This window comes from Heterocephalus glaber, unplaced genomic scaffold (genome assembly GCF_053883595.1).
Source record: "Heterocephalus glaber isolate CG9 unplaced genomic scaffold, H.glaber_assembly_v1.0 deba00001067, whole genome shotgun sequence".
In the NCBI taxonomy this organism is placed as follows: Eukaryota; Metazoa; Chordata; class Mammalia; order Rodentia; family Bathyergidae; genus Heterocephalus; species Heterocephalus glaber.
In genome coordinates this window covers 1434460-1462369 of record NW_028258187.1, presented here as the reverse complement: position 1 = coordinate 1462369, position 27910 = coordinate 1434460, and the positions used below count along the sequence as shown (strand labels likewise).

Here is a 27910-nt window from a genome sequence, read left to right as displayed (position 1 = left end):
GAAAATTTTAAACTCAACCTCATTTTATGTGTAGCCTGTAGGTTTACAAAAGTTAAGCCAATCGTTATGTATTTCTATTGAAATTTAATGCTTCATTTTTATAACTGGAGAACTACTGTGAATCATGAAATTCAAAGGTTAGTACTGAGACCTAACAATGGACTCACACGTGTGCCTATCACTCTCATTCAGATGTTTCCAGAAATTCCAACTAAACAGCTTGCATACTTGATTTTTCTTGGTAATTTCAATTAGCCCTGGTATTCTTCACTTTCCATTGGGAGGTCTGCTGCCCAGTGCCAACACCTGCTGGGTCCCACAGGAGCACAGTGAGGGGTGGCTCTGTATTTCAGGCTGTGTTTCAGGTCTTCATTAACATACCCAGTGAGGATACAGGGGTGCTGCCTAACTGACTACAGTATGGAGGGTATGTTCTCTTGTAGTGATGGAATCTTGAAATTTGTCAATTCATTTACAGAATTACTCTACTGACACTTTATCAAATAATACATCTTAAGCCCTTATGTACTAGAGCAGCAGACAGGATTTGGAGGGAAAATAAATCCAAGATTTCAGTGGTATCATTTTGTGACCCTGAGTATTATATTTAACGTGGGCTTCAGTGTCATCATTTTGTAAAATGAGAATAATTATATTGTCAAGTGAAATCATGTGAAAGTGCAAAATAAATGGTAGTAGTTGTTAGGCACAGAGACATGACCCGGAGCACAGTTGTTTTCAAACTTTTTGAAAATACAGGCAAATCAAGGTCAGTACAATGGGGCAAAGAACATCTACACATCTAAATTAATGCTCAGATAAAAACAAATCACTACTGTGGGAGGAAATACGAGTTTTGATTTTTTTTTTTTTTTGGTACCGGGGATCGAACTTAGGACCTTGCACTTGCAAGGCAGGAAGCGGAATCACTGAGCTAAATCCCCGGCCCTGGAAATAGGAGTTTTGATTTTCCAAGTGCCAATTCTGTATTCTTTCCAGATGTCACGAGGTAGGAGGCAGATTATACCCACACATGGTTTCAAACTCAGAGAGAAACCTCAAACAATATCTTGCTTTAAACCCAGAAGTAATTAATGGCAACAGTTTGCAAACAATAGCATTTTCCTAGGCAGTTCTTGTGTCCAGCAATTTGAGCAAGAAACTGGGCAAGGCTTTTGTATATACATCAATTTTGTCTTTTAATTTAAAAAGCAACCCTAAAGTTTTTAAAGGGAAACCAGAGAAAATCAGACTTAGGTTGATAAAGGAAACTGGTACTCACACGTACCCTGCGGCTACACATTGTACACAGGAAAAGGAGAAGGAACCCCCAGGAGGGAGTGGCGGCTCCTGCGCCTGGTCTATTAATTCACATTTTGCTCTCCTCGGTTCACATCCTGCGCGGACTCCACCCAGAGCAACCAAGCGAGGGGGTGGGTGGGACCCAGCCTAGCAAATAACAGTCCCAGAAACCGAAACGAAATCGAGAAGGAATTGTGAAAACACGCTCACCAGAAAGGGGTGGAGAAGGAGCGAGAGGGTACCTTCTTCGGACAGGCCAAGCATCCCTGGCCCTCGTAGCCTCCTGGGAAGCCCCCTCCCCTGAACTGCTTCCAGTTCCCTCCTCTCCTAACCCGGAGGGAGAAACCACTAGAGTGGGACGTGGGTGGGGAACACGCAAGTATTCCGCAGAGATTCTAAAAGATCGAGCGGTGGCAACCTGGGAGAGGCGGAGGGGAGGAAAGAAAACACTGCGGAGCAGGGCACCGTCAGACTCAAGGCAGGATCAGAAGAAGGGCCACCTGTTGAATGGACCTTCCCCGTCCTTCCCCTGCCACCCGGCGTCCCCAGTCCGGCTCGGAGACCGGGACCCCACCCCGAGGACACGCGACGGAGGGAGGCCGGACTGTCACTCACATCTGATACTCGTCTATCGCCTCCACCAGCTGGCCCCAAGAGTCGAAGTCGGCGCCTCTCCTAAAGCTGGCGCCCCAGCGCTGCAGCAGACTGCGGGTCCCCTCCGACATGGCCGGTGCCCGCCCCGGCCCTGCTGCCCCAGCCCCAGCGAGGTCAGGCTCTAGGGCGCCATCCTCCCCGGGCCGGGCCCCGACATTAATGGGGCCAGGAGCAAACGCCGCGGGCGCCGCCGCCGCCCGCAGAGGAGCCGCCCAAGCCCATTTGCCGCCACAGCCAAACTTTGAGGCTCCGGAGCGGCCGCCCCCAGGCCCCGCCCCGTCTAGGGCGAGGCCGCCCCGAGCCGCCCCGCCGCCATGCTACTGCGCGGCCCCCCTCGGCGCGGCGGGCCGGCGTCTCTGCCCTGCCTCTCTAGGGACGCCACCGAAGCTCAGGTGGGAGGGCCTGAGAGCGGATGCGAGAAAGGACCGCCGAACAGAGCGTCCCGAGGGACGGCGACCTTAGAGCGCTCACTGCCGCCTCGACAGCTGTCATGGCGACAGTCACGTGACCGCACCCGGCGCCAATCTGGCGCCCTACCGCCTCGCTAGCTGTCATGGAGCCAACCACGTGACCCTCCCCAGCGCGCACCTAGCTTCCCGTTGCCTCGGTAACTGTCATGGCGCCCGTCACGTGATTTCCGCCGCGGCACTGGCTTCCGGTCGCTCTAGTTGAGTACTCTCGGCTGTTCGACTCCCTCTTTTTCTCCCTTGTGGACCTCAATATTGTCCTTCTTCCCTCAGAAGGAGTGCCGCGCTGACTCTGGGGGCCCCGGTAAGTGTGTCAGAGGAGGGGCCTTTACCAGTGCTCTCCCTCCCCTTTGATCCCCTGGTCCCAAGCTGTAGTCCCCCCTCCTTTTTACTCTAGTCTCCATAGACTCTTGGATGCTGCACTAAAAAGCCGGCTTCTGATGCCCTGTAATAGACGAAAGACAGAAATTCCACATTGGTGCCACAAATCAATAATATTGACAGACTCGCCGAGTCCCCTTGCTTCGCGTCTGCATTGGCTACCATAGTTCCCGATAACCCAAGCTGAATAGGGCTGCGTTCGGCCGTCGTTTGCCCACCCCTACCGGGTCGGTGGCATCGGCCTTCCCCTGCAATGCCTGTCCCGGAGTCGGCGCGTGCGCAGTCGCCGCCCGGCGTCTCCGCGGGGGGTACCTTGTAAACAGGAAGTGGGCGCTGGGCTCGCGGCGGCCTCAGGTAGGTCCCGGGCTGGCCTCGTGGTGGGCGTGCAGGTGGCCTTGGGGACCCTCGCTCCTGCACGGGGACGGCCCACCTTCCGCGGGCCAGGCCAAGAGGCGACGCCGAAGGACAGAGGGTCGGAAAACTTGCTCCACGAAATGGAGCAGAGACTGCGGCGCCGCTGTCACAGAGCCCGGCGATGCTGCTTGGCTCAGGCTTTCCCGAAAAGCGGGTTTATCCGGAAGGTGTTCCGATGGTATCTTCTGAAAGATCTTGTAAAACCTTTGAGTCGTAGATGAACATCCCCAGGTTTTCACAGAGGACACAGTGCTTCTCTGGTCATCAAATATGTGTTGCTTGTCAAAAGCAGTGTTGTCATGAATGAGTGAGTAGCAGGAGGTGAGCACCATTGTGCAGCCCACACTGCAGCCTACGTTTATTTCTAATAAGTCTATTGACGACCTTGTGCAACGGCTTCCTGTTTAGAAACCTTGTCAGAATCCTCTCTGACTTCCGGGAATCTGACTGCGGTGTTTAAGCCTCCTTGACCTTCCTATCATGACATGCACTACCGACTGGGTAGGCAGCGTGGGCGGGAGACACCGCCTTTTTTCCATCTTTTTTTTAATTTAGCATTTCACTTAGTTTTTCGAATGTCTTCACTGTTAAAGGTAGAAGTTATTAATCAAATGTACTTTTTTGTTACAGGCTTGATTTTTCCTGCTGTTTTATGGAAAATACCTTTATTGTAGAACACGTGCTAGAACCAATCCATTGGTGTCCACAGTGTGGGGAATATACTTAACTGAAAGCCTGTTTATTTCAGGTAGTTTTAGCAGTGTAAATGAAGGTCACCATTGCAGTGTCTTACGGTAATTTCAAACTTCTAGCCCTGGGTCTCTCTCACCGCAGCTGTCAACTGGAGTCTCCGCGCTCAGAACTGCATCAGCATCCCAGGTCCCTTCCTCACACAGTGAGCTAGAACTTTCCCACAAGACTGCCTCACCCTCAGCTGAATTTTGTGCACATACAGTAAATGTTGCTACAGCAGTGTTAAAATACATTTCTTTTTTGGGGGGGGTACCGGAGATCGAGCTCTGGACCTTGTGCTTTCGAGGCAGGCGGTGGCACCACTGAGCTACATCCCTGGCTAAAATAAATTTCTGTAGTGTATTTTGACATTGAAGTTACTTTGAGCAACTTTCTAAATGCAATTTTTTTTTATCACTGATCTAAATATGGACTATCATAAATAGATCATCAGTTAAAAGCACATTGATTTGTGGATGTAAACTATTTTATTAGTATATTGTATATGTTTTATATATAATAGCTTACATGTAAAATACATGTATGCTGCTGGACAGTGGGATAGTAGAAAGGAGATTGGGCTGAGTATTGCAAGTGCACACCTGCACCATCGGCCGGCTTTATTGGGGGAGGAAGGGGGGGGTCCAGCCCAAATGGGCCTTTGGCTGAGGACAGTGAGCAGCGACTGGTTGAGTGACCAAGCTGCTGCTCACAGAACAGACAGCAGCAGGGTTTTGTGGATTTGCTGGTGTGGACCAAAGCCCGATCATATTGATTCCTAAAGATGTTTCCTTTTGTGACAGACTTGGAGCACCAGGTCATAACACTCAGTTCATTCTAGAGATGGTTGAATTTTTGTATATCTGATGCCTTTATCCCGCACAAGACATCTTGGTCTTGTACTTGGCGGACTAACAGCCCATCAGCTTGTGCTTGGGAACTGCTGAGCACTTGACAGGCATCCTCGTCCTGCGTAACCATCCTGGCCTTAGGAGAGGGCTGAAGGGCTTAGAGCTCCTGAAAATTACAAGTTAGGATAGAAGGAACGCACAGCAGTAGGCAGATTGACCATGTATCATAGTCTTGGGCAAAACATTTTCAAATGATGAATTTGTCCATGTGCGGAGGTGAGTACAGTTTGGCCTCAGGGTTGAGACAGCAGAGGGGCAGACACAGTATGAAGACAGATGCCAGTCCTTTATCCCATTTAGTCACCCATCAAACATCTGTAGCCCTTGAAGAGTCAGTGTTCTCAGCAAAAGCAGGCTCAGGTCCCTGGGAAATAACCCAGCAACTGTCACCACATTCCAAATGTCATGGCCTTATCTACAGCAAAGCTGGTGGGAACCTCATAATATATGCCTTATGTGTAACCTTCGTAAGCTGACTAAAAAGGGAAGCTAGAGGGCTTAATTAGGCTCTTTTTCTTTCTTTCTTTTTTTTTTGGTAACAGTTTCTTATTTCATGCAAACATTTTACTTTTGTGGTTTGTCAGGATCTTGTGGTCGGTCCCTTGAAAAATGCCATGCTGTGAAGGGTGATAGGTCAGTTGCTCTCAGGGTTTATCTCGCCTTCCCACTGTTCTGTCCTACCACTGTCCCCCAGGGGGCCCTGTCTCATGTTTTCTAGTAAACTCTTGATTTAAAAATAGTTATTTTTATACTGTATTCATTGTTTATGAATTTTTTAAAAATTTTATATATATTTTTGTGTACAGAAGACATCTGGAGAAAATGACCCATTGGTTTCATAGGAACCCACTAAAAGCTACAGCTCCTGTCTCTTTTAACTACTATGGTGTGGCCACTGGCCCTCCTGCTTCAAAAATTTGCAAGTAAGTTTTAGTCAGAGTCAACAAGCATGAGATTTGTTGTCACTCTTAGATACAGGTATTTTTTTACATGGGCAATACAGGAATATGTAACACATCATCCCTAACTTTCCCTTCTTATTAGATTGTAAATGACAGTGAAGCGTGAAATCATAGATTATTTAAACTTTGGTTGTCATCTAGGCCTTCGTCATTAATTTAAGACTAGTGTAAGAGTCCCGGGAGACCAAAGCAGTGAGAGCGATAGAGTTAAGCTTGTTTTACTGTAGTGAAGGAGACCCCATAAAGTAGGATATGGACATTATTAATTGGCTGGCTAGTAAATTCATTGAGTTCAGAGCTGGGAGAGGTCCCTGTGACTTGGAATGGCCATCACAGAGGTCACACAGGAGAAAGGACGGGAGCTGGGTTTAAATTTTATGGCTTAGTTCAGGAGTTGGCAAACTGCCCCACAGGTTCAGCCTGTTTGTTTTTAAAGATAAAGTTTTGTTGGAGCCCAGCCGGACCCATATCTGTTCAGACCCTGCTGTGGCTGCCTCCTGAGCAGCAGAACTGAGTAGTCCTGACAAGACCTTGTGACCCACGGAGCCTGAGGCTGAAATGTTTATTCTGTGGCTCTATACAGAAAGTGTTCGGGAAGGTCCCTGATCCAGGTTGGGTGGGAGGAAGAAAGTCCCCTCTGTCTGAAGAACCATCAACTGGGGAGAAAGGGAAGAGTTATTTGGCTGCAGCAAACAAGAGAGGCAAGAGATACTTCCCAGGAGCCAGCTGACCTGACGGTCTGATGGCTGTGGAGACCGAACAGGGTGCGGCCTCAAGGAGCTGTAACCTGGGCAATGAAGACATTGTTAGGGCCAGTAAGGGAGAATCAGAGGAGTCACAAATCTCTAGACCAGTGGGCAGTAAACTTTATTTTAAAAGCCACTAAATAGTAAATGTTTTAGGTTTTGTGGGCCACATATTTGTGGGCTTTCTTATTCTGCAACCTTTATAAATGTAGAAACCATTCTTAAAATCTCAGTAGACTTTTTTTCGGTACCGGGGCTCAAACTCGGGACCTTGCACTTGCAAGGCAGGCAGTGGCACCCCTGAGCTAAATCCCCGGCCCTGTAGAAACCATTCTTAGTTTGAGAGTGGAACACAAATAAGTTGTGGGCCATAGGAAAACAAGCTGCAGGTTATAGCTTGCTGACCCCTAATGTACCCTCCCTGATGCTGGTTGCCAAGTAGCAGTTTATCTGTAGCAGTAGGTAAGGCTCTCGACTTTGGACCTGATTTCTGAGGTGTCAGGTGCAGCCTAAAGCATGTATTTCTAAGGTTTATTTTCCTCAAGTTCTGTACTTTTAAGATGAGTTTAGCTTTACACAATTCGGGCTCTCGGTGACGACTGAGCACCTAACATGGAAATTTCTGGCACACAGTACTTGAGCCTAAAATAGGCCTGAAGGATTTAAAGAAATTCCAACTTCTTCTTAGTTCGGGAGTCACCCTTTCAGCTTCTAGATAAATACCTCACACTATGACATGATCAGAAGCCTGCTCATTCTTGGTCACCGATGTATAATTGATAAGTACTTTCTTGAGGTAAGACTCCTTAGAGTCAGTGCTAATGTGAAGGCACTGCATTGAGACCATTCAGGGTGAAGTCCATCCCCTCCTGTAAACATGACAGCTACCTTACAACCCTTCCCAATCAGAGGAAGACATTTGAAAGCTGATGTTCTTGCACTCAAACATTTTGGGTCTGTGCTTTATCCTAGCACCTCCTAAATTCTGGGTCTGCACCCCCTACTCTCTGGGTGCCTCACAGTTAGAGTTAGTCTTTCTGTAGTCATTTGCACACATTTCAAGTACCTGCAGCCTTTGTGATTTCTGGAACCTTCAATAAGCTAGTTAATTGCCTTCTGTACAATATATGGAAGGGAAGTGAACAGAACAAGTTAGAGCTGACAGTTTAGATCTTGAAATGGAAGTAGTGGAAGATGAGATCTCAGAAGGGAAAACCAGAGCGCCAAAGACCAAAGTTTTTTAGGATAAGGAGACATAGTTAAAAGTACAGAAAGAATCTGTAGAGATGGGAGAAGCACCTGGGAAACATAGTATTATGGGAAAAAAGAATTTCAAAGAGGAAAAGGCAGCTCTGCAGTATTTTTGCTGCAGAGAAATAAAGGAGTGGAGACACGAAAACAGTTCTAAAACTAACGGCCATGCGTTTTTATACGTTCTCCATGTGCTCTGAGTGGTGGAATGCAATTTCACTTTTAAAATAGATTCCCTTTAAGGAGATACTAAAAGTAGACACAAATATATTCAATTTCCATTATTTCCAAAACCTTTTATCATGAACTGGTTGAAGTTGCTCATTTTTTAATTCCTCCCCTCAATCTGAAATGCATGCATCTGTTCGATTTTTTTTTTTTTTGTATCAGGGATGGGAACTCAGGACCTTGTGCTTGCGAGGCAGGCGGCGGCACCCCTGAGCTAAATCCCCAACCCTGTTTGATTTTTTTAATTGAAACCTGCTACATATTTTTATTACATAGTTGTTTCCACGATTTGCCCCTTAATTGGACTGGGTTGATTTTAGTGTAGTATGCCTTTTTAAACAATTGTTATTAGTAACTTCATTATCTCTAGATTTATCCCTGTGTACTCGGTAATAGCTTCAAGGAAGTGGAGTGGGTATTAAGTGGTGTATTTCAAAGCTTTTGTATTGAAACCTTTAAGCTGCTTTTACATGGAATATGTAACACAGCCTCCATCACTTTACCTGCCCTGTTTCATGTAAGTGACCTGAGATCATCCAGGGCACGCCTCCTTGAACTGTTCACTGATCTGAGCTGTGACCCAGAAATGATGAAGAATGCAGTAGATTCATACTTTTCACTTCTGCAAGGTTGGTCATTTATATTTACTTCTGCGTTAAAAAAAAATTTTGAAGAAGTTCACATTAATTCTTAGACTTCATAAATTTGGATAGTTTAGTGTTGCAGGCTTTGATAGGCATGAGTTTCAAAACTGAGATTGTAATGGTAGTGTGTGTTCTAACATTTTGGAAATTAAATGTATATGTATTTCATATGATGTAATCTCAGGAGACAGTGAAGATGTAGGTAGTTGGGGAGAGAAGGGCCAGAAGTTTCATTCAGACACCTGGAAAAGTAATTATCTGACAATTTTTAAAATAGAACGTGATATTTCTTCTAAAACTAAAATGTCGTGTGCCTTCTTATAGGTTTCATAAATTCACCAGATGAGTCTACACAGGAAAGCAAGTTACGATATATTCAGAATTTCAAGTGGACTGATACATTACATGGACAGGTTCCAAGGTAAACAGCTCATGTAGGTTCTGAATCAAAGCAAGTCGTTGACTCAGCCTCTGTATTTGAAGGCGATAAATGGAGGTCTGATCAGCATTTTTTTCTCACCAGGAAATTAATTAAAGGCATTTTAAGTGAAAACATTTCTCCCAGACCAATCTATTCTTGAGATAATCAGTACAAATATTAACAGAATTGAACAGCTGAGACTTAATTTTTAATAACACCTGAAGAAGGTTTAGGGAATGTGGAACCCAAACTGACTTTCAGTCTTTGCCTAGCTTTAAGCCAAGCAGAATTGTGGTTTTTCCCAACTTTTTTTTTTTTCCCCGATGGCTAGTTCAGATGTGTTTGGTCAGTCTATTTTTTTTCTCAACTGCATACTCTTTTTTGATTCTCAGCATTTGTTTTCTCCTGTTTCTCTTCACTTTTTCTGCTCTTCTTAAAAAACGTCCCTTCAGAGTTTTTCATCTACCACTATTTGTAACTACCACTATTTGAAACTATTTGTAGTAGATCTCATTACAATAGGAATTAGATCATTGTGGGGCTGACTTTATTTGGCCACTTCTTTGAAAACACCATTGGATTGTCAAGGGGCCTATATATCTTGATTTGCTTTAGAATTACTGTTTTATAAAACAGAAAGGAAGGGACTGGAGATTGCATGGGAACGGGGTGGTGCATGCAGGCTGTGAAGTCTCACCTACCTAGATGCACACCCTCGTTTTCTACTGAGTGGACGTTTGCTGCTCCAGTAGGTTTTGGGGTCAGGGAACTTAGGAACAAAACAAGAAAACTTACATTAAGTGAATAAGAATGCAGGCATATAAAGAGATAGTCATCAGATGTTTCATTCCTTGTTTGGGAATATTGTGTGTAGAATTCATAAACTGGGTAGGAAACGGGGAAGGTAGGTCCTTTCCAAATATTAGTGTTCTGGGGTACTGAGGTTTTCTAATACTTTATTTTCTGTTTTTCTTTGTGATCCCTTTTTCATCCAAAATTAAGGAATTTTTAAAATTTAAAGAAGCAAACCTTTATTATTATTGCTTTACAAACTTTAACAGATTCTAAAATGTTTTGCATTACATAAATTTGGCACTCTTCCCTTGTGCCAAATTTTTATTCCATGTTACAGCAAGCTGCTGTTTATCATTGTTTCAGCACTTTATGATACAGGGAGGGATTACATGGTGAATACCTTAAGTAACACTGAAAATTCAGCCCGCATAAGACGTGATTTCCACTTACTCAGTAGAAGCAACTGTGAATATATCAGTTCCGAAAAGGGTTTCCTCAGCTGAGTGTGCTCCGAGTACCACCAAGGTGTTGTGCTACAGAAGTGGGGTATTTTGGAACAAGATAGGTTGAAATTAATGAAAAAGGAGAGAGCTGTTCATGAGTCTTCACATACATTAGCAAAACTGTCTCGTTATTTAAAGATAAAGTTATAAGTTAGATGTGCCTGCTGGATCATCGGGCATCACTCACTCAAAAGTTCTTCATGGTGGGGCCGGGGATTTAGGTCAGTTGTTCTGCCGCCTGCCTCACAAGGAGTTCGATCCCCGGTACAGAAAAAAAAAAAGTTCTTCATGGTGAAAAGAGTAAGCCATCTTTCATTTCTAAGAAGGTAAAACCATTGTAAGGAGTAAACAGGAGTTTATAAATTATTTTTAATTGCAGTAAGTTTTCTCACTCTTTGTGGTGATGGCAATTGAACCCAAGGCCTTACGCATGTCCAGCAGTGCTCTAGCACTGAGCTACATCCAAGACCACAGATTTTTTTCTAATCTAAAATGTTGACATGGCTCATATCTTTCACAATATATAAAAAATACAACATACAGTTAAAATTTTAGTTTTTCCTTTCCTTTGCGTAACTTTTCTGTATCTTAGTATTTCATGTGTAAAGTAACTCTATTACTTCTGCCTTCCTATTTCATCATTTGAAATAATGTGTAGGAATATTCAGGCTCTTGGAATGACAGTAAATACATTGGTGTTAGTATTTTATTTGTTTAATATGTTCTCGCTGTCTTTATCCCCTAATTAGTGATAAAATATGAAGGAAACGGGGTAAAAATGCTTGCTTTCAAGACCTTTTTCTTTGTAGAATACTGAGTGGGTTGGCGTTCAGAACCCTTCTTCAGTTACGTTTCTTTTAGGGTTTTTGTACTTCTTTGCCTTGATTGCTTTTTACACACTGTCTGCTTCAGTCAAGCAGGTGGGATCAGTCCTATTGAAATAGCTTTCTTGTGCTTTGACATCATCATTTCCTCACCTAGCGTGTCTTTCTGCTTCCCTTCTAGTCATCATCCTTCAGGGCATAGTTTAGATTTTATAAGTACCAGTAAGACTTCTTAATGATTCTAGCCTAAAAAGCCACCTTTCCTCTGAATTCCATTTTCTTACTACATTGTGTAAGTACCACCCATTTCAGAATACAAATACTGATTCTGGACCCTGTCCCAGACTTTCTGACTCTCTGAAGTTAAGCCCTAGAAATTCATATTTTTAAATCTATTCATGTATAGTTAACTTTGGGAGCCACTATTCTCAGTTTATAAGTTATAAGTGTGAAGTACATACTGGACCAGTATATTTAACCATTCTTTTTTTTTTTTTGGTACCAGGGATCAAACTCAGGTCCTTGCGCTTGTGCAGCAGGCAGTGAAACCACTGAGCTAAATCCCTGGCCCCTAAGCATTCATTTTTAATTACTGTATGTCTTTATCTCTTCATCTATATTAAACATAAGAACTCAAGAACTACTTTCTTTTCTTCCTTTTTTTCTCTTTGTAGACACACACATATAAGTTAGCTTATAGTTTGTAATTGTGAACTGAATATCTAGTATGCTTCATGTAGCAATGTCATAATAATTTGTAGAACTTAACTGAATGTATTTTTAACTTCAGTGCCCAGCAGGATGCTGTTTTTGAATTAATTTCCATGGGATTTAATGTAGCTTTGTGGTATACCAAATATGCTTCAAGACTGGCTGGAAAAGAAAAGTAAGTTAAAAAGAAAAATTTGCATGGATATATATGTTATCTTTCAAATATATTGAGTTTCATTTTTAAAAATTCTTGGCCATTGATTAAAAAGTGCTACTTAGGGTAAGTGAAAGCTTGCCTTATTTTTTTTTTTTTTTTTGGGGGGTACCGGGGATTGAACTTGGGTCCTTGCGCTTGCGAGGCAGGCGACAGAACCACTGGGCTAAATCCCCGGCCCTACAATTGCCTTATATTTTAAGTACTGTATTAGAATTATGAAGCCTAGCATTAAATGGGAAGTTTTTTAATAATCTTATCATGTGGAAGGTCTTTCTGAATAAGACCCCAAACCATGAAGACAATAAAGTAAAAGATTGAATAAATGACTGCATAAAAGTATTATCAATATATATATATTTATTATCAACAAAGTTTAAAAACAAAGTTCAGAATTGGTCAAAAATATTGCAATGCATATGATAAATTATTTTTATAATGTATGCTATTACAAATCAAAAAGGAAAATAAGCAAAGAACATAAACAGGTAATTCAAAGAAAAAGAAAAGGCTCGTAAATATATGAAAAGATGTCTTGAAGGACTAAAGAACTGCAAAGTAAAATGATTGATTTATAACTTTTATATAGCTAATGTGGTACAACACTTGGAAACTGGCAGTCAGTTATGATTCATCCATACATAGGAGTAATGTGCAGCAACTTAGAAATGAAACTAAATTTTGTGTGCTGATGTAAAACTGTTTCTGTACCATAGTGATTAAAATAAGCAGAATAATGAAATGTATCTACCATTGTGCATATATTGAGTGTTTAATGTTTGTGCTTGTTTATGACAGAAGAGTCTGGGAGGAAAAAAAAGACTTTGCCCAGAGTTTACCTGTAGGCAGGGTCTCTGGTTTTTTTTTTATCAGTTCTATCTTCTCTTCGTTGTCTTAGTTACTTTCTCATTGCTAAGACGAAATACCTAATACCCACAAGTTAAAGGAGGAAAGGTTTATTTTGGCTCACAGTTTGTAGAGATTTCAGTCCATAGTTAGCTGCTTCCAAGGCAGGGTGGCACGGCAGAGGGCCATCACAGAGGAGAAACAGTCCATGGCAGGGTAGGCAGGAAGCACCAAGACTTCCTTCTTTCCCTTTTTATTTCATCTAGGCTACAAGTTGGTTAATGGGTCTTCCCTCTTCAGTAAATCCATCACTCACACCCAGAACTGTGTTAAACCCATCAGTGGACTAATCCAGTATCACACCCATGACCCAGTCACTCCCCAAATCCCCATGTATGAGTGCATGAGGCTTCGGGGGCCATTTAGATATCAACCATAACATATTTTTCATGTGCATTTCTTAAGTGTCAAAATCAGATGTCTTTAGAGGAAGAAAACTAGTGGTGATAAGCAGAAATAACTTAGTTTGGTTTAATAATTATATATTAGTTGTTGATTTTAGTAGCCAACACCAGTTCTATCCTCTAATGTACTTGCTGTCTTCAAGCATAACAGAAGATGAAGCAAAGGAGGTCCACCGAAGCCTAAAAATTGCGGCTGGAATTTTTAAACATTTGAAGGTAAAGAAACATTTTTTTATGTATTTCTAATGCTTTAGTTCTTGAATTTTTTTTTTTTTTTTTTTTTGGTAAGGGAGAGAAAATGATTTCATCTGTAGAGTCCAGTCCCTCCAGACCCTGTGGAGCATGTGCTCCTAGACAGACTGCCCCTTTTCCTAGGGAACCAGAACTCTGGATGCTCAAGTCCCTTTTATAAAATGGTGTAATATTTGCGCGTGACCCATACACAGTCTCCCTTATACTTTTAAAATCCTCTATAATAAGTAATGCAAAGTAAATGCTGTGTAAATTGTTGTACCATATTGTTAAGGGAGGAATGACTAGGAGTAATGACATATTCAGCACAGACGCCATGTTTTTTTGTTTGGGCTTTTTGGTTTTTTGTTTTTTCTGGTACCGGGGATCAAACTCAGGACTTTGCACTTGCCAGGCAGGTGCAGCGCTGCTGAGCTATATCCCCAGCAGATGCCATGTTTTATTCCAATGTTTTTTATACAAAGCAGTCAGTCTGCAGGCGTGGAACCCTCAGACAATACAGGGCCAGCTGATCACATCTGTTTCCAGTGTGAACTACCTTATTCACGAGGGCAGCCAATTTCTGATTAGTTGTGTCTCCATGTAGTGTGGACATTCCCAGTCTCTATCACAATTAGGAAATTCAGGTTGTGATGCCATGCTTATTTTTGTCTCTTCTGAAAAGATGGGAAAATGAACCAGAGAAATTAGTTTTTCTCATTCTCTCATTGCTCTCTGGAGCAGCTCCCAAGCGCAGGCCCAATTCCACCTTAGCTGAACTTCGATTGTGTCCTGGACATCTCAGTGCAAACACCAGAGAAGCAGTCGTTGCATTCTAATGATACTGAGCTACCTGGAGATGTGTTGGAGTTAGAGAAAGAGAATGTTATTTTCCAGCCGGAATTCCCTCCCCTCATTTTAATTAAACTGGTATTTACTGAAAGCCTCCTGGAGCCCAGTGTTGGGTTTTTTAATAGCGTAAGATGCTTTTACAGTAATCAGAGGCTGTGAAGAACTGGGTATGGAGTTGTAGTGTTTTCTCTCCCTCTATTAATGTGAATGAACAGGTCAGGCTGTCAAGCAAAAAGGAATTTTGGTTACTAGTTAAAACATTCTCTAAGTTGAAATTATGCTTTGCATATCTAAGCAATCTACATATTGTAATCCAAATTTGTTTTTGAATTTCTTATGAAGTTGAGTGTTATTATATATAGAAGCTTATATTCTCTGTGAGCTTACTATTACTCCTTTTTGTTCAGCTCCTTAATTTCTGGTAAGTCTTCAAACTGACTGTCTCAAAACCTCCATTTTCCTCATCTCTGATACCTGGGTTAAAAATCAAACTCGGCGTCTCTGCGTTATGTCTTCTTTTCCTCAGGAAAGTCACATCCCAAAGCTTATCACGCCTGCAGAGAAGGGACGGGATCTGGAGCCCCGGCTCATAGAAGCATATATTAGCCAGTGTCAGGCAGAAGCTCAAGAAGGTACCCTGAATTCTGTAAGATTGTTTTTAAAGAAAATCTGTATTGGCTTTTAACTTTTCTTTCCTTTATATCAGAAATAGCCATATAGCTATAATCCTGTTTCAGGTTTTAAGAAATTTGTAGGAGGAGTAACTTTCCCTTTAACATCTGGTTTCATAAAGGAAAAGGCCTTATAGGTTAATGGCTCTTGTAGAGTTTGGAAAAAATCAGGTGTGGTAGTCTATACCTCTAATCCCAGCTACTTGGGAGGCTGAAGCAAGATGGTCACAAGTTCAAGGCCAGCCTGGGCAACACAGCAAGACCCCATCCATCTCAAAACAATAAAATACGTGAATAAATAGTTTTGGTTCCATACCATTCCAGACAGTGAGACTCGTGTGATAACACTGAATTTCATAGGCTTTGGTTTTTCTTTCTTTAATCAAACTCTGGTCCTCTGAAATTACCGTTCTTACTGTATCATGCTATTTGTAGTAATTCTCTGAGATTAGCTAAGAAATTGGCTGGTGATTGATTGAAAGAAATGGTATCAAAACCACCAATCTCAGTGTTTTCATTTGTGTTTGAATTTTCCATAACTTTTTGTGTTAAACTTGGACTGCATGAAAACCCAGAAGGTTGTCAGGCTGTCTTTTGGTGTTCTCATTGAACTTACTTCGAACGAGTGTGATTTACTTCCAGATCTCTTCTCTTGTATTTTCCTTACAGTGACAATTGCCAGAGCAATTGAACTAAAACATGCTCCGGGGCTGATTGCCGCGCTGGCCTATGAAACGGCCAATTTCTACCAAAAAGCCGGTAAGCTTCTACATGATTCTTTTATTGCACTTTTAGTCTTTAGATTTTCAGATTTGTTGCCTCTGGGCTGAACAGGGGATGAAAATGAAAGATTTCTCAGATTTTTCCAGTATCTGCAAAACTGGAATGTCTTCATTATTATATTGATCTTGTTTTAAAGAAATAGAGCTGCTCATTGTTAATAGGCTACATAACTAGAAAGGACAGGGCTGTACTTTGTAACCAGTCATAACTAGTAGCTGTACAGCTTACTTTCGACATTGGTTTTGGTCTTCATAACAATCTTAGCATTGCTGCAGCGTTCTTATTTAGACCAGAAACCAAACTGGAGCATTCAGGTGCCCAACCTGTCACTGCAGCAGGTGAGGGCGGGGAGGACACTGCCCCTCTGGTGATATTATTCTTTGTGTTCACCTGTTTAAGAAACATGCGTGTATTTCCGTTTAGGAAATAGTTACTATTTTAGCTGCTGAGTAGAGCCAAGTTAAATAGATTCGAAGCCTCGGGACAGAGGCAAACCTGTAACCTCAGTATGCTGTCACGTGATACATGATATTCTTGTAGCATTAAAGTAAGAACCTGAACAGTCAGGGCTGCTAGGGAAGGCTTTCTAGAGGAAGGTGGCATTTCCCGGGAACCTGCAGCCCATGAGAGTAGAACATCTGTACCGCGTACAGAAATGAGCAGGGGCTGAGCACTTTCTGGGGGCTGCGGACAGCTGCTCATCGCTGAGACCAGGCTGGAAGGAAGGAGACGATGCTGGGATGTGTGTGGGGTCCAGAGTGGCTCGTAAGCCCATCCGAGACGTCTGCCCTGACTCTAGATAGCTGGGACCTCCCACAAGGCGCCAAGTGAGTCTGCCTCGCTTGGATCTGCTCTAAGAAGACCTGTGGCTGCCCTGTGACAGGCTTGCTCCACAGGGAGGGACCTGCGCTGACCTGGCACTGATGAGGGCGGTGATGAAGATAGTGAAGTGGACCTCAGCAGTGTGGGTGTGAGTGTGGAGGGCTGTGGGAGTGTGTTTGACACAAGATTCCATGAGACAGTGGAGGAGATGAGCACGTCCGCCGTGTCCCTGCCAGGACGAGGCCACTCCTCCTGCTGCTGGGCTATGTAAACTCAGGATGTTGCAACAAACAGTACTTACTTTGACGTTCTTGGTCACATTAGCATTTCAGTAACTTAAAGTTCATTAACCATCAAATCAGAGAGGTGCTGTGATATTTAACTGTTGTTATACGGGGTTTTTTTGCATAAATGCTTCAGTTTTAGACTTGAATGGCATTCTGCTTTTAAAAACAGAACAGATAAACTAAAAGTCTCCTAGTGAATCAGGGTGAAATTATATTTTGCTTTTTAAAATGTAACTTTAGATCATACTTTATCCAGTTTGGAGCCTGCATATTCTGCTAAATGGAGAAGATATCTTCACTTGAAAATGTGTTTCTACACAGCTTACGTGAGTATGAATAACCCTAAAAACAACAGATTATTGGGAGGGCCAGGGATTTAGCTTAGTGGCACCGTGTCTGCCTTGCAAGTACAAGGTCCTGAGTTCAATCCCTGGTACCAAAAAAACCCAGAAAACAGGTTACTGGGGCTCATCTCCCCAGACTCAAGTTCTTTAGCATTGTACACGTAACGGACAGTTCTCAGGAAATGCTGACTGCCAGTGGGGAACTGAAGCAAGTTGGGAGAGACATGGACTCGAGCCCTGGGATACAGGGTCAGAGTTGTGCTTTGACTTGAAGACTGCTTTCAGGCTGGGTCCTTCCGCACAGCCAGTGAGAACTCTCAGTCGTGTCACCTGTGCACTGAGAGCGACACTGATTATTTCGGAAGTCCCTTACCAGTGTAGTCTGCCCACCAAATGTAGCTGTTTGATTGCTTAGTATCATTAGCGGGACGATCAAAGCCGTTTCAGGTCCGAGTTGGTCTGAGTGCAGCGAAGAGAGCTGTTGGAGGCCATGTGTGGTCTCTGCAGTGATGTGGACAGTTAAAGAAGAAGCCTTCAGGCTGGTGCACCTTTCTCTTAAAGCCTCTCTGGTCCTTAACATCAAAACACGTGTTCTGTGTTAGTACACAGTACTTTGCTCCTTTAACTGCTCTGTCTTGATTTTAAAAGCAGATTTCCACAAGTAACTTCTCAGGATGCAGATAAAAGGCTATTTTGGCTCAAATCTTGACTGATTCCACCATTTATAGGAACAGAGATGGGGAAAAGCTTGCCCAAGTAAAGAGATGTAAGGGGTTGTGCTGGTACCTCAGACGAGCGTAAAGGCGTGTGTGTCTGACACGTGCGTCAGTCTAGGGGAGTAAGGAGGGTCTCTTTCACCAGGCGTACTGTTACCACGGTCAGACCCTGCTGGCTGCCGATAAATGTGGTGAAGCAATCAGGTCCCTCCAGGAAGCAGAAAAACGTGAGTGTTCCTGTCTGAATTTTAACTCTTCTGTAAAAAACAAAGGTTTTATCCCAAAACAATAAATAGGCAGCTGAAGAGATATCGGCTGAGCTCCTCGGGGGGAGTGGGAATCAGTGAGGCCATTGGAGGATGGAAAGCAGTGTTTCTAACCCAGAACCTGTAGCAGAGGCCCGCTTCCCACTTGCAGGTGCAGCATGGGTGTTGCTGTCACACTCTGCAGAAGCAGCAGAAGCCTGGCCCCCGGACTTGAAGCTTTTTCACTATAAATAAGCACCGCATAACTGTTATCAAATGACTGTCTTTCCCACGTAGTGTATGCCAAGGCAGAAGCACTCTGCAAAGAGTATGGAGAGACCAAGGGGCCTGGGCCTACGGCCACACCTTCGGGACACCTGTTCTTCAAGAAGCTGGGAAACCTGGTGAAAAGCACACTGGACAAGTGTCAGAGGGAGAACGGGTTTATGTGAGCACAGCTTCGCATCTTGTGTGCTGTTTTTGTCTGTTCATAGTACTAAAAAGCTAGCCTCTCACCAATGTCCCAGTCTCTTAGGGATAAAGCTCGAGTGGGTGCAGCCTCATTTTTATCCTGTATCTGTTGATGATGTGTAAAAAATAGACTGCAAGATTTGAACGTGAATTAATAGCGCATAGCTCAGTTCACCAGCATGCTGCATGATGTCCTCGTTTTCTCTTTGTCCCCTGTCATTCTTTCTGTTGAATACATTTCTATGCGCCTTACCTATTCCTTTGCATGTTCACCTCACTCTAGTGTTAGCTCCCTGTATAGCAGAAGATGAATTGTCTCACAGTCTGTCCTGGTCCTTTCCGGCAGTTTTCCATTCTTGAGTCAGTGTTTAAGCCACAGGTCAGCAGCTCTGGGGGTGGTAGAATCAGTCCTGCCCCTCCCTTTGCCTCTCATTCTTCCACTGGTGCTCTGCGTCTGGCCATACTGAACCTTTCCCTGCCTCAAGTGTACCCAGCTCTCCTTTCGTCGCTGACCCCAGCTGTTTGTCTTCTCCTGGCAGTTTGTGTCCTAAGCAGCTTCAGGGACAGTGCATGCTGCATTGACATTTTCAGCTGCTTCTCTGTGAGCTGCAGGAAGCAGAGAAATCTTACTCATCATTAAATCGGGCTTTGAACCTGTTAGGAACTCACATAGTCACTGAATGAATGAGTGAACCACTATTTAAATTGCTTTTTGCAGTTACTTTCAAAAAATTCCAACAGAAGCCCCGCAGCTGGAACTCAAAGCCAATTACGGGCTGGTAGAGCCTGTGCCTTTCGAATTTGCTCCTGCAAGCGCTCAGTGGACACCAGAAACGCTGGCATCATTTGACCTCACCAAGAGACCCAAGGACGAGAGGGTATGAGCTGGGTTCTTCTATTTTCAAATTTGAAAAGAGAATCCAGAGTTAGCATTTGATAGCTTTTTCAGTTTGGATACAAAGTGCGTCTGAGTGTTAAGCCAGCTGATTGCAGTGTGCATATGACTGAGGCAGATCACTCTGAGAGGAAGCCTCTGGACCTTCGGGCTCTTCGGTTCTTCACAGGACGTTGTTCCCAACACATGATCTTGCCTTTGTATAACGTGTCAGTGCCTCCTTGCAAAGCAGTTGGGAAAGATCATCGTGTTTGTATTGCTGTGGCCCTTCTCTCTTTTTGATTTGGCATTGTTGCAGGTATTTGAAGATTTGCTCTAGTTCAGCATTCTCTGAATCATCCAAGACAAAGTATTTTATTTACTAAATCTAAGTATGTCTTGGTATTGAGCTCAGTAGTAGTTTATATGGAAATTTTGAAATTTAACTACCAAAAGACCAGGGACCTGTAACAGAAGGAAAAGGAATTATTTTGCAGCCATAAACCCACCCTTGAAATTGTATTTTTATATAATTTCCTTCCCATACTAAAGCCATTGTTCCTTAAAGTAGTCATCTTTATGTCCTGTTCAGCCTTTGAAACAAAGCCCTAAGAGACAGCTTGTTATCGCCGTAAGTCATTTCCAGACTTGAGGAGTCCAGTGCATAGACTCACTGCTCAATTTCTCCCTGTTCATAAGGAATGTAGGAGACGTGAGCTCAACTTCTGCCCACCAGCCTAGGTTTCATTCAGAATGTTGCCTGTTGGCTGTGTCTTGAAATGAATTGATGTGTAGTTTCTGGAATAGCTTGGTCAGTCTCAGAGTTTTGTCGCTCAATACGGCATCTTTTCAAAGTCTGAAGTGGAAGAGGTCACATGTGTGTTGTATGAATCATAACATATGCTCACATATTTTTCTTTCTCTCTAGGCCAAACCCAAGCCAGAAGAAGAAGTGAAACCTGTGAAAGAACCAGACATCAAGCCCCAAACGGACACTGGGTGCTGCCTCTCCTGAAACACTGTGTGCACTTCAATTTTCTCTGAGTAGACAAGAGAAACCATAGAGCTTCAGTTCCTACTCCTTAAAGAGACCGCTCTGAAGTCAGTAGAATAATCATACATTCAGAGAAAAGCTGCCTTCTGGTACTTGTTCTTGATTTTCAATGTAGTGGAGATGCTTCTTGCTTTGCTCCCAGCCTCTCCCTCCTAATCATGACAGTGTGAAAGGTTTATTATGCCTCAAAAACACATATTTGAGGGTTGGATCCTTTCTGAATTCTGGATCATTTCAGGTTAATGTATTATAGTCCTGACTGATGTGTTTTCAGGCAGGTTTTTCTACACAGAAACATTTATTTTCCTTCCTCTTATTTGATAACAGAAGAATGACACAAACCAGTTTTGAAGAGAGCAGGTTTACCCCTCACTGCTGTGTGCATTGTAGAATAGCTTTTGCTCTGACGTGTTCATCTTGTGGGAAAAGCAGTCACTTACAATGATCAGAAAACCTTCATACCAGATCTCTTACATGTATTAGGATCTATAATTTACTTGAAAATCAGTGTTTCTAAGGGCCGGGGATTTAGCTCAGTGGTTCTGGCACCTGCCTCAAAAGTGCAAGGTCCCAAGTTCGATCCCCAGTACCAAAAAAAAAAGTTAAAGCAAGAAAATCAGTGTTCCTATGTTGAAACCTTTATGAACCTACACTTACTTTGTATCCCTGTGCTTCATTCAGTCTTAATGACCCTACAATAATTTTTACAAATCCTTTTTCTAATGCTTTTTTTACTTAGAGGTTAAAACTTTGTAACAGCGCCTAGTGTTTCTATGTAAGGGAAGATAGTAAGAATGGGAAATGTTTTTTGAAGAAATGAAACATTGCATGATATAAAGAAATTTAAATGAGATAGGTTGTCCTGAATTACACTGGTAACTGCTTCTTTCCTAAAAAAGTATTAGTAAAATGGCTTTGTTCCCTGATTTCAGTATATATTGTTTTTACATGATTTTCTAATATTTCTACTGGAACTGTATTGCTTTAGGCCAAAGGCCACAGCAAAAACTACAGAACATACATACAGTATGACACTAAAAATGGATTGTAATATATGAAACAGTTCAATGTATACACTGGAGAAGCAGTGGATGTGTAAGTGCAACAAAACTAACAGATCTGTAGATTACTTCCTATTGATGACTCTCCTGGGCACTAGGTAATTTTTTTTATTATAAATGACAATTGGTCCACTTAATAGAAATAATAGTAGTAGTGTATTTTGAGAGCTTTCTGTATGCCCAGTGCCACGCTGAGCCTGTACATAGATAAACCATGGAATCCATACAGCATCCCTACGAGAAAGGTATAAAATCTGCAAAAAGTGTTGAAAGAGGAATGTATATTATCTTATGAAGAATGAATAGATTGATGTCTGTACTAGCTTTTTGTCACTGGGACAAATTACCTGGCACACACACCTTAAGGAGAAAAGGTTTACTTTGGCTCACAGTTTCAGAGGTTTCAGTCCATGGTTGCTGGGTACAAGGTAGGGACATCATGGTGGAGAGATAGAGGAAGACAGCTGCTCACTCAGGGCCAGAACCAGAAAGAGGATGGACCAGGGCTAGAAAGCCTCTCTAGGCCACTCCCCCAGTGATACCTCCCCTGCTTCTCCGCAGTGCTTGGCACTGTTACCCTGGCCAGGCACAGAAACCAAGGACCCAGCCTCTGATCCAGGAGCCCTGGGCAATGTGTGTGATCCAAAGCAGAACAATGCCTGCTTGAGTCAGGATGATGTTCAATTAGATGACTTCAGTCGTAGCAAGTTGTTACTTTCCTCAAGACACTGGATAGAATCAGGGTTTTCAAAAAAATACATGGAAATGCTAATTAATGCTTATAATATTTAATATTTGAAACCTCAACTTGGGATAATAGTTTTATTCTGCTGATAGAGAAAATGTTAAATGTCACTGTATTTTGTGTGGCGATTGCTACAGAATCACCTGCTGCCATATGCTGTTGAGTTACAGAATTTGAAGCCGTACTTGTCACCACCTGTAGGACCTGTTTACCTTAGGTACTAATGTTTGTTAACTTAGTAACTAAATTGCCACATTGAGGTTGTGAACTGTACCATCATATATGAAATGGAAACAATATGCTTAGCGCCATAAAGTGCAGTAAATACTGCACTTAAATCAGCAGTGGCAACTTTGACACGAGCAGATAGTAAATAGTAGGAGTGTCTCAACTCGGCAAAGGTAACGCATTATGACCAAGATACACCATTGTGTGTAACGCTTTTTGAAGTGGTGTTGAGAATTTGGGGAAGTTACGGGAAGGCAGGCCAGGGAGCTGTAACTGTTTGTGCTAATGCTGCACTTGTACGTGCAGGTGGTGATGCTCTCATACTACTTCTGCTGTCTTTTTATTTATGAAAATAAAAGCAGCCTTCCTTACCCTCTCACTGAGGTCTGTTTCTGAAAAAGATGTCTGTAGTTACGAAGCGTGGTGGTGCATTCACGTCAATGACTTCCGGGTGCAGCCAGTGCTGTGCACTCCCTGGCCTGCTTGGCTTCTGCTGGATGTACAGGTGACTGTGAGCTCTTACTCTCAGAGGGGTTGAAGGCTGTGCGTGTGCTGTGACACGCAGTGTGACGTGGCGTGTGTGCTCTGCACACTGGAGGTGCCCTTCCCAGTGCCACACACGCAGAAAGGAGCCTGAAGACACTTCTGCTCCAGAGTTTGGGTGCAGTTCTTTAGAAACCCTGTTCTGATCTCACACACGCCACGCAGCAACCACATTGGGTTGCCATGATCATGTGTCTGAAGGCAGCTTTCTGTGGCATCTGCCGTCATGGTGCCAGGGGACACTGGCATTTCTCATGGGCAGATGTGGCTTGCTAATTCCTGTTTCTCATTGCCCCTCTCCTGTGGCACACACAGGCATCCCTCACTGTGGGTGTCCCCTTGGGAGGTCCGAGGCCTGGCTTCCTACCCGCAGAGGTGTCCAGACCTTTAGACAATGGGGACCAAGCAGGTAACCCTGTTAGCTCCATATGAATGACCCCACGGTCCTTGCTCCATGTTAACCTGGTCCATTGGAAACATTGTCTAGGATGGAGGAAAACAGAAAATATAAAATGCAGTTCTTAGAAACTGATCTTCATTCAAAAACAACAACCAGCATTGCTCTGTGCCCAGCCTTGTGCTAGCCCCTGGGACACAAGATGAATGAGTCTCTGCTTCCAAGGGGCTCAGTGTTCAGTAGACAATTTAGACCAGTAAGCGGTGACCCCAGCATGCTAGGAGGCTGAGGCAGGAGGGTCACAGTTCAAGCCTAGCCTGAGCACCTTAGTGACTGAGCAAGACTCTGGCTCATAATTAGCAGTGAGAGAGGGCTGGGGATGTAACTCGGTGCCGACCCTGGGTTCAGTCACCAGTACCACAGAAACAGTAGTGGCAGTATTTAGTAAACGTCCCCAGGTTACAGTTTGTGGCCATGATGGGCAGGAGCACAGCAGGTGGACCAGACGGTGACTTGGTGACACTGGAAGGAGCTGGGAGTGAGCCAAGGGCAGCTTGGGGCCACAACAGTGGCCAGGACGTCTTTCAATCACAGTAAAAAGTACAGGGTGGCCGAGTCTGCTGTCAAGAGCCCTCAGGGAATTCGTGTTGGCTCGTGTGGCTCGGGGTCACATGGGTGCCAAGTGAGTCCTTAGCCTGCTCCTAACGCACTGGCAGGGGGAGTAAAGCACAGTGCTGGCATCCAGGGAGCTCTGTGCTTCTGTTAAGGGAAGGTCCCCAGGAGCGCTGTGTCTGGAGGGAGAGTGAGGCCCAGGCTCCCTGACCTCCGTGTACTCGAGGTCCAAGAAGCAGCACTCAGTCTAGGCTGGAGAGCCCAGGGGGAAACAGGCTGCAGTGCCCGTCATGCTTAAGATGGCAGGGACTGGCTGGGGCGGTGAGGGAGCCTGTGCCTCCTGCTGCACAGGCCTGGGGCAGGTGGGTCGCTTGAGCCTAGGCGTTCAGGGCTGGCCTGGGCCACACAGTGCAACTTCAGCTCCTAAAAGAAAAAAAAGGAGGTCAGGGTTCACGGAACACAGCTGCTTTTGGTCCTGGCTGCAGGGGACCATAATGTTGATTACGCCCAAGGCAGGCTGTGAAGAGCCAACCCCACAGTCAGCTTGTTTATAGAAGTGAGTCCGGCTGAAGCCTACGTGCTGAGGTCAGAGTAACTCGCACCCAAATTCCATTCCCACAACTACACCTTCAGACTAGAAGGACAGTGTTCTAATCACAACCATGTATTTGGTCTGTTCTGTTCCTAATTCGAGAATGCTGTGTCTTGTCCTTCATGAGCCTTGTTTACATTAATTTCCATAGAAACCACTCATAGCTCACCTTTACCCCAGTTGATTCCCAATAAAAGTCAGCGCCTGGGACTGGCCAGGGCCTTTGTGAGTTGCACCAGCACTGGTTGTCCTGGCTCCTGCATTCTCTCCTAGTTCGGTCTTTTAGTTTTTTTCTCAGGCCTGTGACGTACACTGGGCAGGTGAGGACTAGAAATTTACTGCAGGAGTCTCTAGCACCTGACCAGGCTTCCAAATGCAGCCAGGACCATGGTCTCTCCGTGGAGACTCTGAGTAGAATTGGAACCCAGTAAACACTGGTAATTAATTTTTCAATTAATTTCTCATGTGCCCTAGACAGGAAAGCTTACTGGGATTTATTCTAACATTTTAGAAACTTTCTTTTGCATACATACTAGATACTCCAGCAAATAAAGAGCCAGAATCTGTTGTGGTTTTTTCCTCCTTTAGAGACAGGGTCTTGCTGTGGAGCCCAGGCTGACCTCAAACTTGCAGCAGTCCTCCTGCCTCAGTCTCCCAAGTGCTGGGATTATAGGTGTGCACCACCATGCCTGGCTAAGACTTTTCATTAAAGTTAAGATGCACTATAGAACAGAGACGTCACTTTCATGAGCAAGAAGGGGCATGAGGCAAGGGTCCGGAAAGCATCGTGAAGGGAAGCAGGGCTGGGAGGCCTGTGGCTTCAGAAGGAAGCACTTCCTGGAGACCTTGCAGGAAACCGTGGTCCCCAGCGCTGACTGCGGGCCAGGCCTCAGACCCCTCACTTCTGCTGAGAAATGTGTCCTCCTGCAGGGAAGGGTTGGGCAAGTGTCACCTGGCAGCTGGCACCCAGCCGTCCACTCAGGGCCCAGCTGGGCCTGTGGTTTGGGGTCTTCGAGGGTTAGGACCCGCCATGTCATCTGGAGGGGTCCTGTAACAAGACCCAGGGGAGGGTGGGAGATGGGGCCGATTTCCTTTCAGTCTGAGCATTTTGTGAGTGTCCCAGGCAACCCAAGTCTCTGCCAGATAGAGGACTCAGAAGTCAGTGCGGTGACCAATCCCCTCCAGGCAAGCAGCCCACGACAACTTTCATCACTGAGGATCAGTTTATCAACTGCATGTTCTTTCCTTCAGCTTGTGAATTCCTTGATCTCACCCCAGATGTGCTAAGTGAGTATGACGGGGTGCAGAAGAAGGTATGTGACTCTCTGCGGGGACCCAGGGTACATGGAGGAGAAGGGCAGCTGCTCCCGCTCCAGGCTGAGGTGGAAGAGTCCTTCCCACCCACCAACCCTGCATCGCGGTGTTGTGGGTGGCCATGGCCCTTTGCATCTGTCCCACTCCGTGGAGTCAGGGTGCCGTGGCAGGAGGCAGAGAACCCTGTGGTGCAGCATCCCCCAGGTGCGGGGCTCCCAGGTGTGTCTGGCTGTCCAGCTGAACTTCTCGTTCTCCCCAGTTTGGGCAGTAAAGGGAGTGGACCACAGGCCCAGCAGAGGCTGCTCCTCCCAGCAGCCCTCCTCCAGGGAGGGCCTGGGGGCGGGTGCCTGCTCAGGAGGGCAGCAGAGGCCAAAGTCCTGCTGTCCCGTCACCATGGCCACGGCACCCAGGATGGCACTTCCGGCCAGATCTGACCCCAACCCCGTGACTTGGACTCAAACACCCAGAAACTGAAAGCAGCGAAAGTAACTTTGGACACTTTCTCCATACAGATCTTTACCAGACCCCAGCTGCACCCCAGTGACACCTGTCCAGTTAGTGCAGACATCTTTGTAGCCGTATTAATGCCCTAAGGAACTTGAGGGGTTCAGGGGCTTTGTCACCTTTGTCATGGGGCTCGAGAGCAGTCAGACACTGCTCCTCAGAAGAAAACTTGCGAAGTGTAAAGAAATATCCCTTTCAGGGACTGACATGGATTGTGCATGTCTAGATGCCCCTCTGGCTCAGCCTAGGCTTGCTTTACAATTAGCAGACAGTGCTCACAGTGAAGGAGGGGGAAGAGATGCAACTCCCAAGCCTGCTAGGTAACCAAAACTCGAGTTCACGTTACCTAAAATCGAATGAATTCTAGGAACAGCAGAGGTTAAGAGTAGGAAGAATTTATTGAGAGAAAGACAGCTTCTGTCCAAGAGAGACAGAAGGGGGATTGGAAAGTGGGTTGCCCACCCACCCTGCTTCTCAAAGGTGTTTTATGGGGCAAAGCCACGAGGTGAGGCAGGTTCAAGGTGGGACAAAACTGTAGCCAACTGGTAAGATTGCAAGTACCGTCGCTTAGGTGATATTGATCCAATGAGAAATCACACGCTGGACATGAAGTGGGACAAAACTATGATCAACCAAGAAGATTACGACAAGTATAGTCGCTTAGGTAATGTTGGTTAAATGGGGATCAAATGGGGAAGCAAGTCACGTAGCAAGTCCACAAGGATTTTCACTTGGAGCCCAAGGGACTAATATCTGAATATATAATATAGAACTAAAAAATTTAGACCCCCCCCCAACAAATGACCCAATCAAAAAATGGGCAACTGAAGCAAATAGACATGTTTCAAAAGAAGAAACATAAATGGCCAATAAGTACATAAAAAATGCTCAGTATCTTTAGTCATTAGGGAAATGCAAAACAAAACAACAGAATGGCTTACACCAAGAACACAAAAGAATACATGCTGTCAAGGCTGTGGGGAAAAGGAACCTTTCTGCACTGTTGGTGGGAATGTGGACTAACAACCACTATGGATACCAGTCTGGAGGGTCCTTAAAAACTTGAGAATAGAAAATCCATTTGACCCAGCTAT

The 27910-nt window shown here is 44.4% G+C and overlaps 2 protein-coding genes across 5 annotated transcripts in view; one reads left to right on the top strand and one right to left on the bottom strand.

Annotated features, from left to right (window-relative positions):
• The window catches only part of Aida (axin interactor, dorsalization associated), a 35658-nt gene extending 33212 nt beyond the window's left edge, over positions 1-2446 (bottom strand). The window contains exon 1 of one of the 2 annotated variants that reach the window (XM_004867417.3): positions 1918-2446. In XM_004867417.3, the coding sequence (XP_004867474.1) occupies positions 1918-2027 (110 nt within the window). In that variant the 5' untranslated portion in view covers positions 2028-2446. The remainder of the gene's footprint in view (positions 1-1917) is intronic. The other variant, XM_021246425.2, reaches the window with a different exon arrangement.
• Positions 2447-2587: 141 nt separating this feature from the next.
• On the top strand, positions 2588-23233 carry Brox (BRO1 domain and CAAX motif containing). Of its 3 annotated transcripts, none has more exons than XM_004867422.4 (13): positions 2588-2727; positions 5668-5784; positions 8571-8677; positions 9017-9113; positions 12026-12121; positions 13614-13686; positions 15080-15185; positions 15894-15983; positions 17357-17442; positions 18322-18403; positions 18719-18869; positions 19611-19770; positions 20695-23233. In XM_004867422.4, the coding sequence occupies exons 2-13, from the start codon at positions 5684-5686 to the stop codon at positions 20779-20781; spliced, it is 1236 nt and encodes a 411-aa protein (XP_004867479.1). In that variant the 5' UTR covers positions 2588-2727; positions 5668-5683; the 3' UTR covers positions 20782-23233. The 3 variants fall into 3 exon arrangements, with proteins under 3 accessions (XP_004867479.1, XP_021102083.1, XP_004867478.1); XM_004867421.4 differs by lacking the exon at positions 2588-2727 and adding an exon at positions 3023-3158; XM_021246424.2 differs by lacking the exon at positions 5668-5784 and having other exon boundaries at positions 2620-2727.
• Positions 23234-27910: the final 4677 nt, after the last annotated feature.

Bases quoted from the DNA above. Each gene is read 5' to 3' on its own strand.
- Brox (XM_004867422.4), top strand. From the start codon at position 5,684: ATGACCCATTGGTTTCATAGGAACCCACTAAAAGCTACAGCTCCTGTC. The intron at 15,984-17,356 runs GTAAGCTTCTAC...ATGTAACTTTAG, and splicing joins CAATTTCTACCAAAAAGCCG to ATCATACTTTATCCAGTTTG. The intron at 18,870-19,610 runs GTGAGCACAGCT...TGCTTTTTGCAG, and splicing joins CAGAGGGAGAACGGGTTTAT to TTACTTTCAAAAAATTCCAA.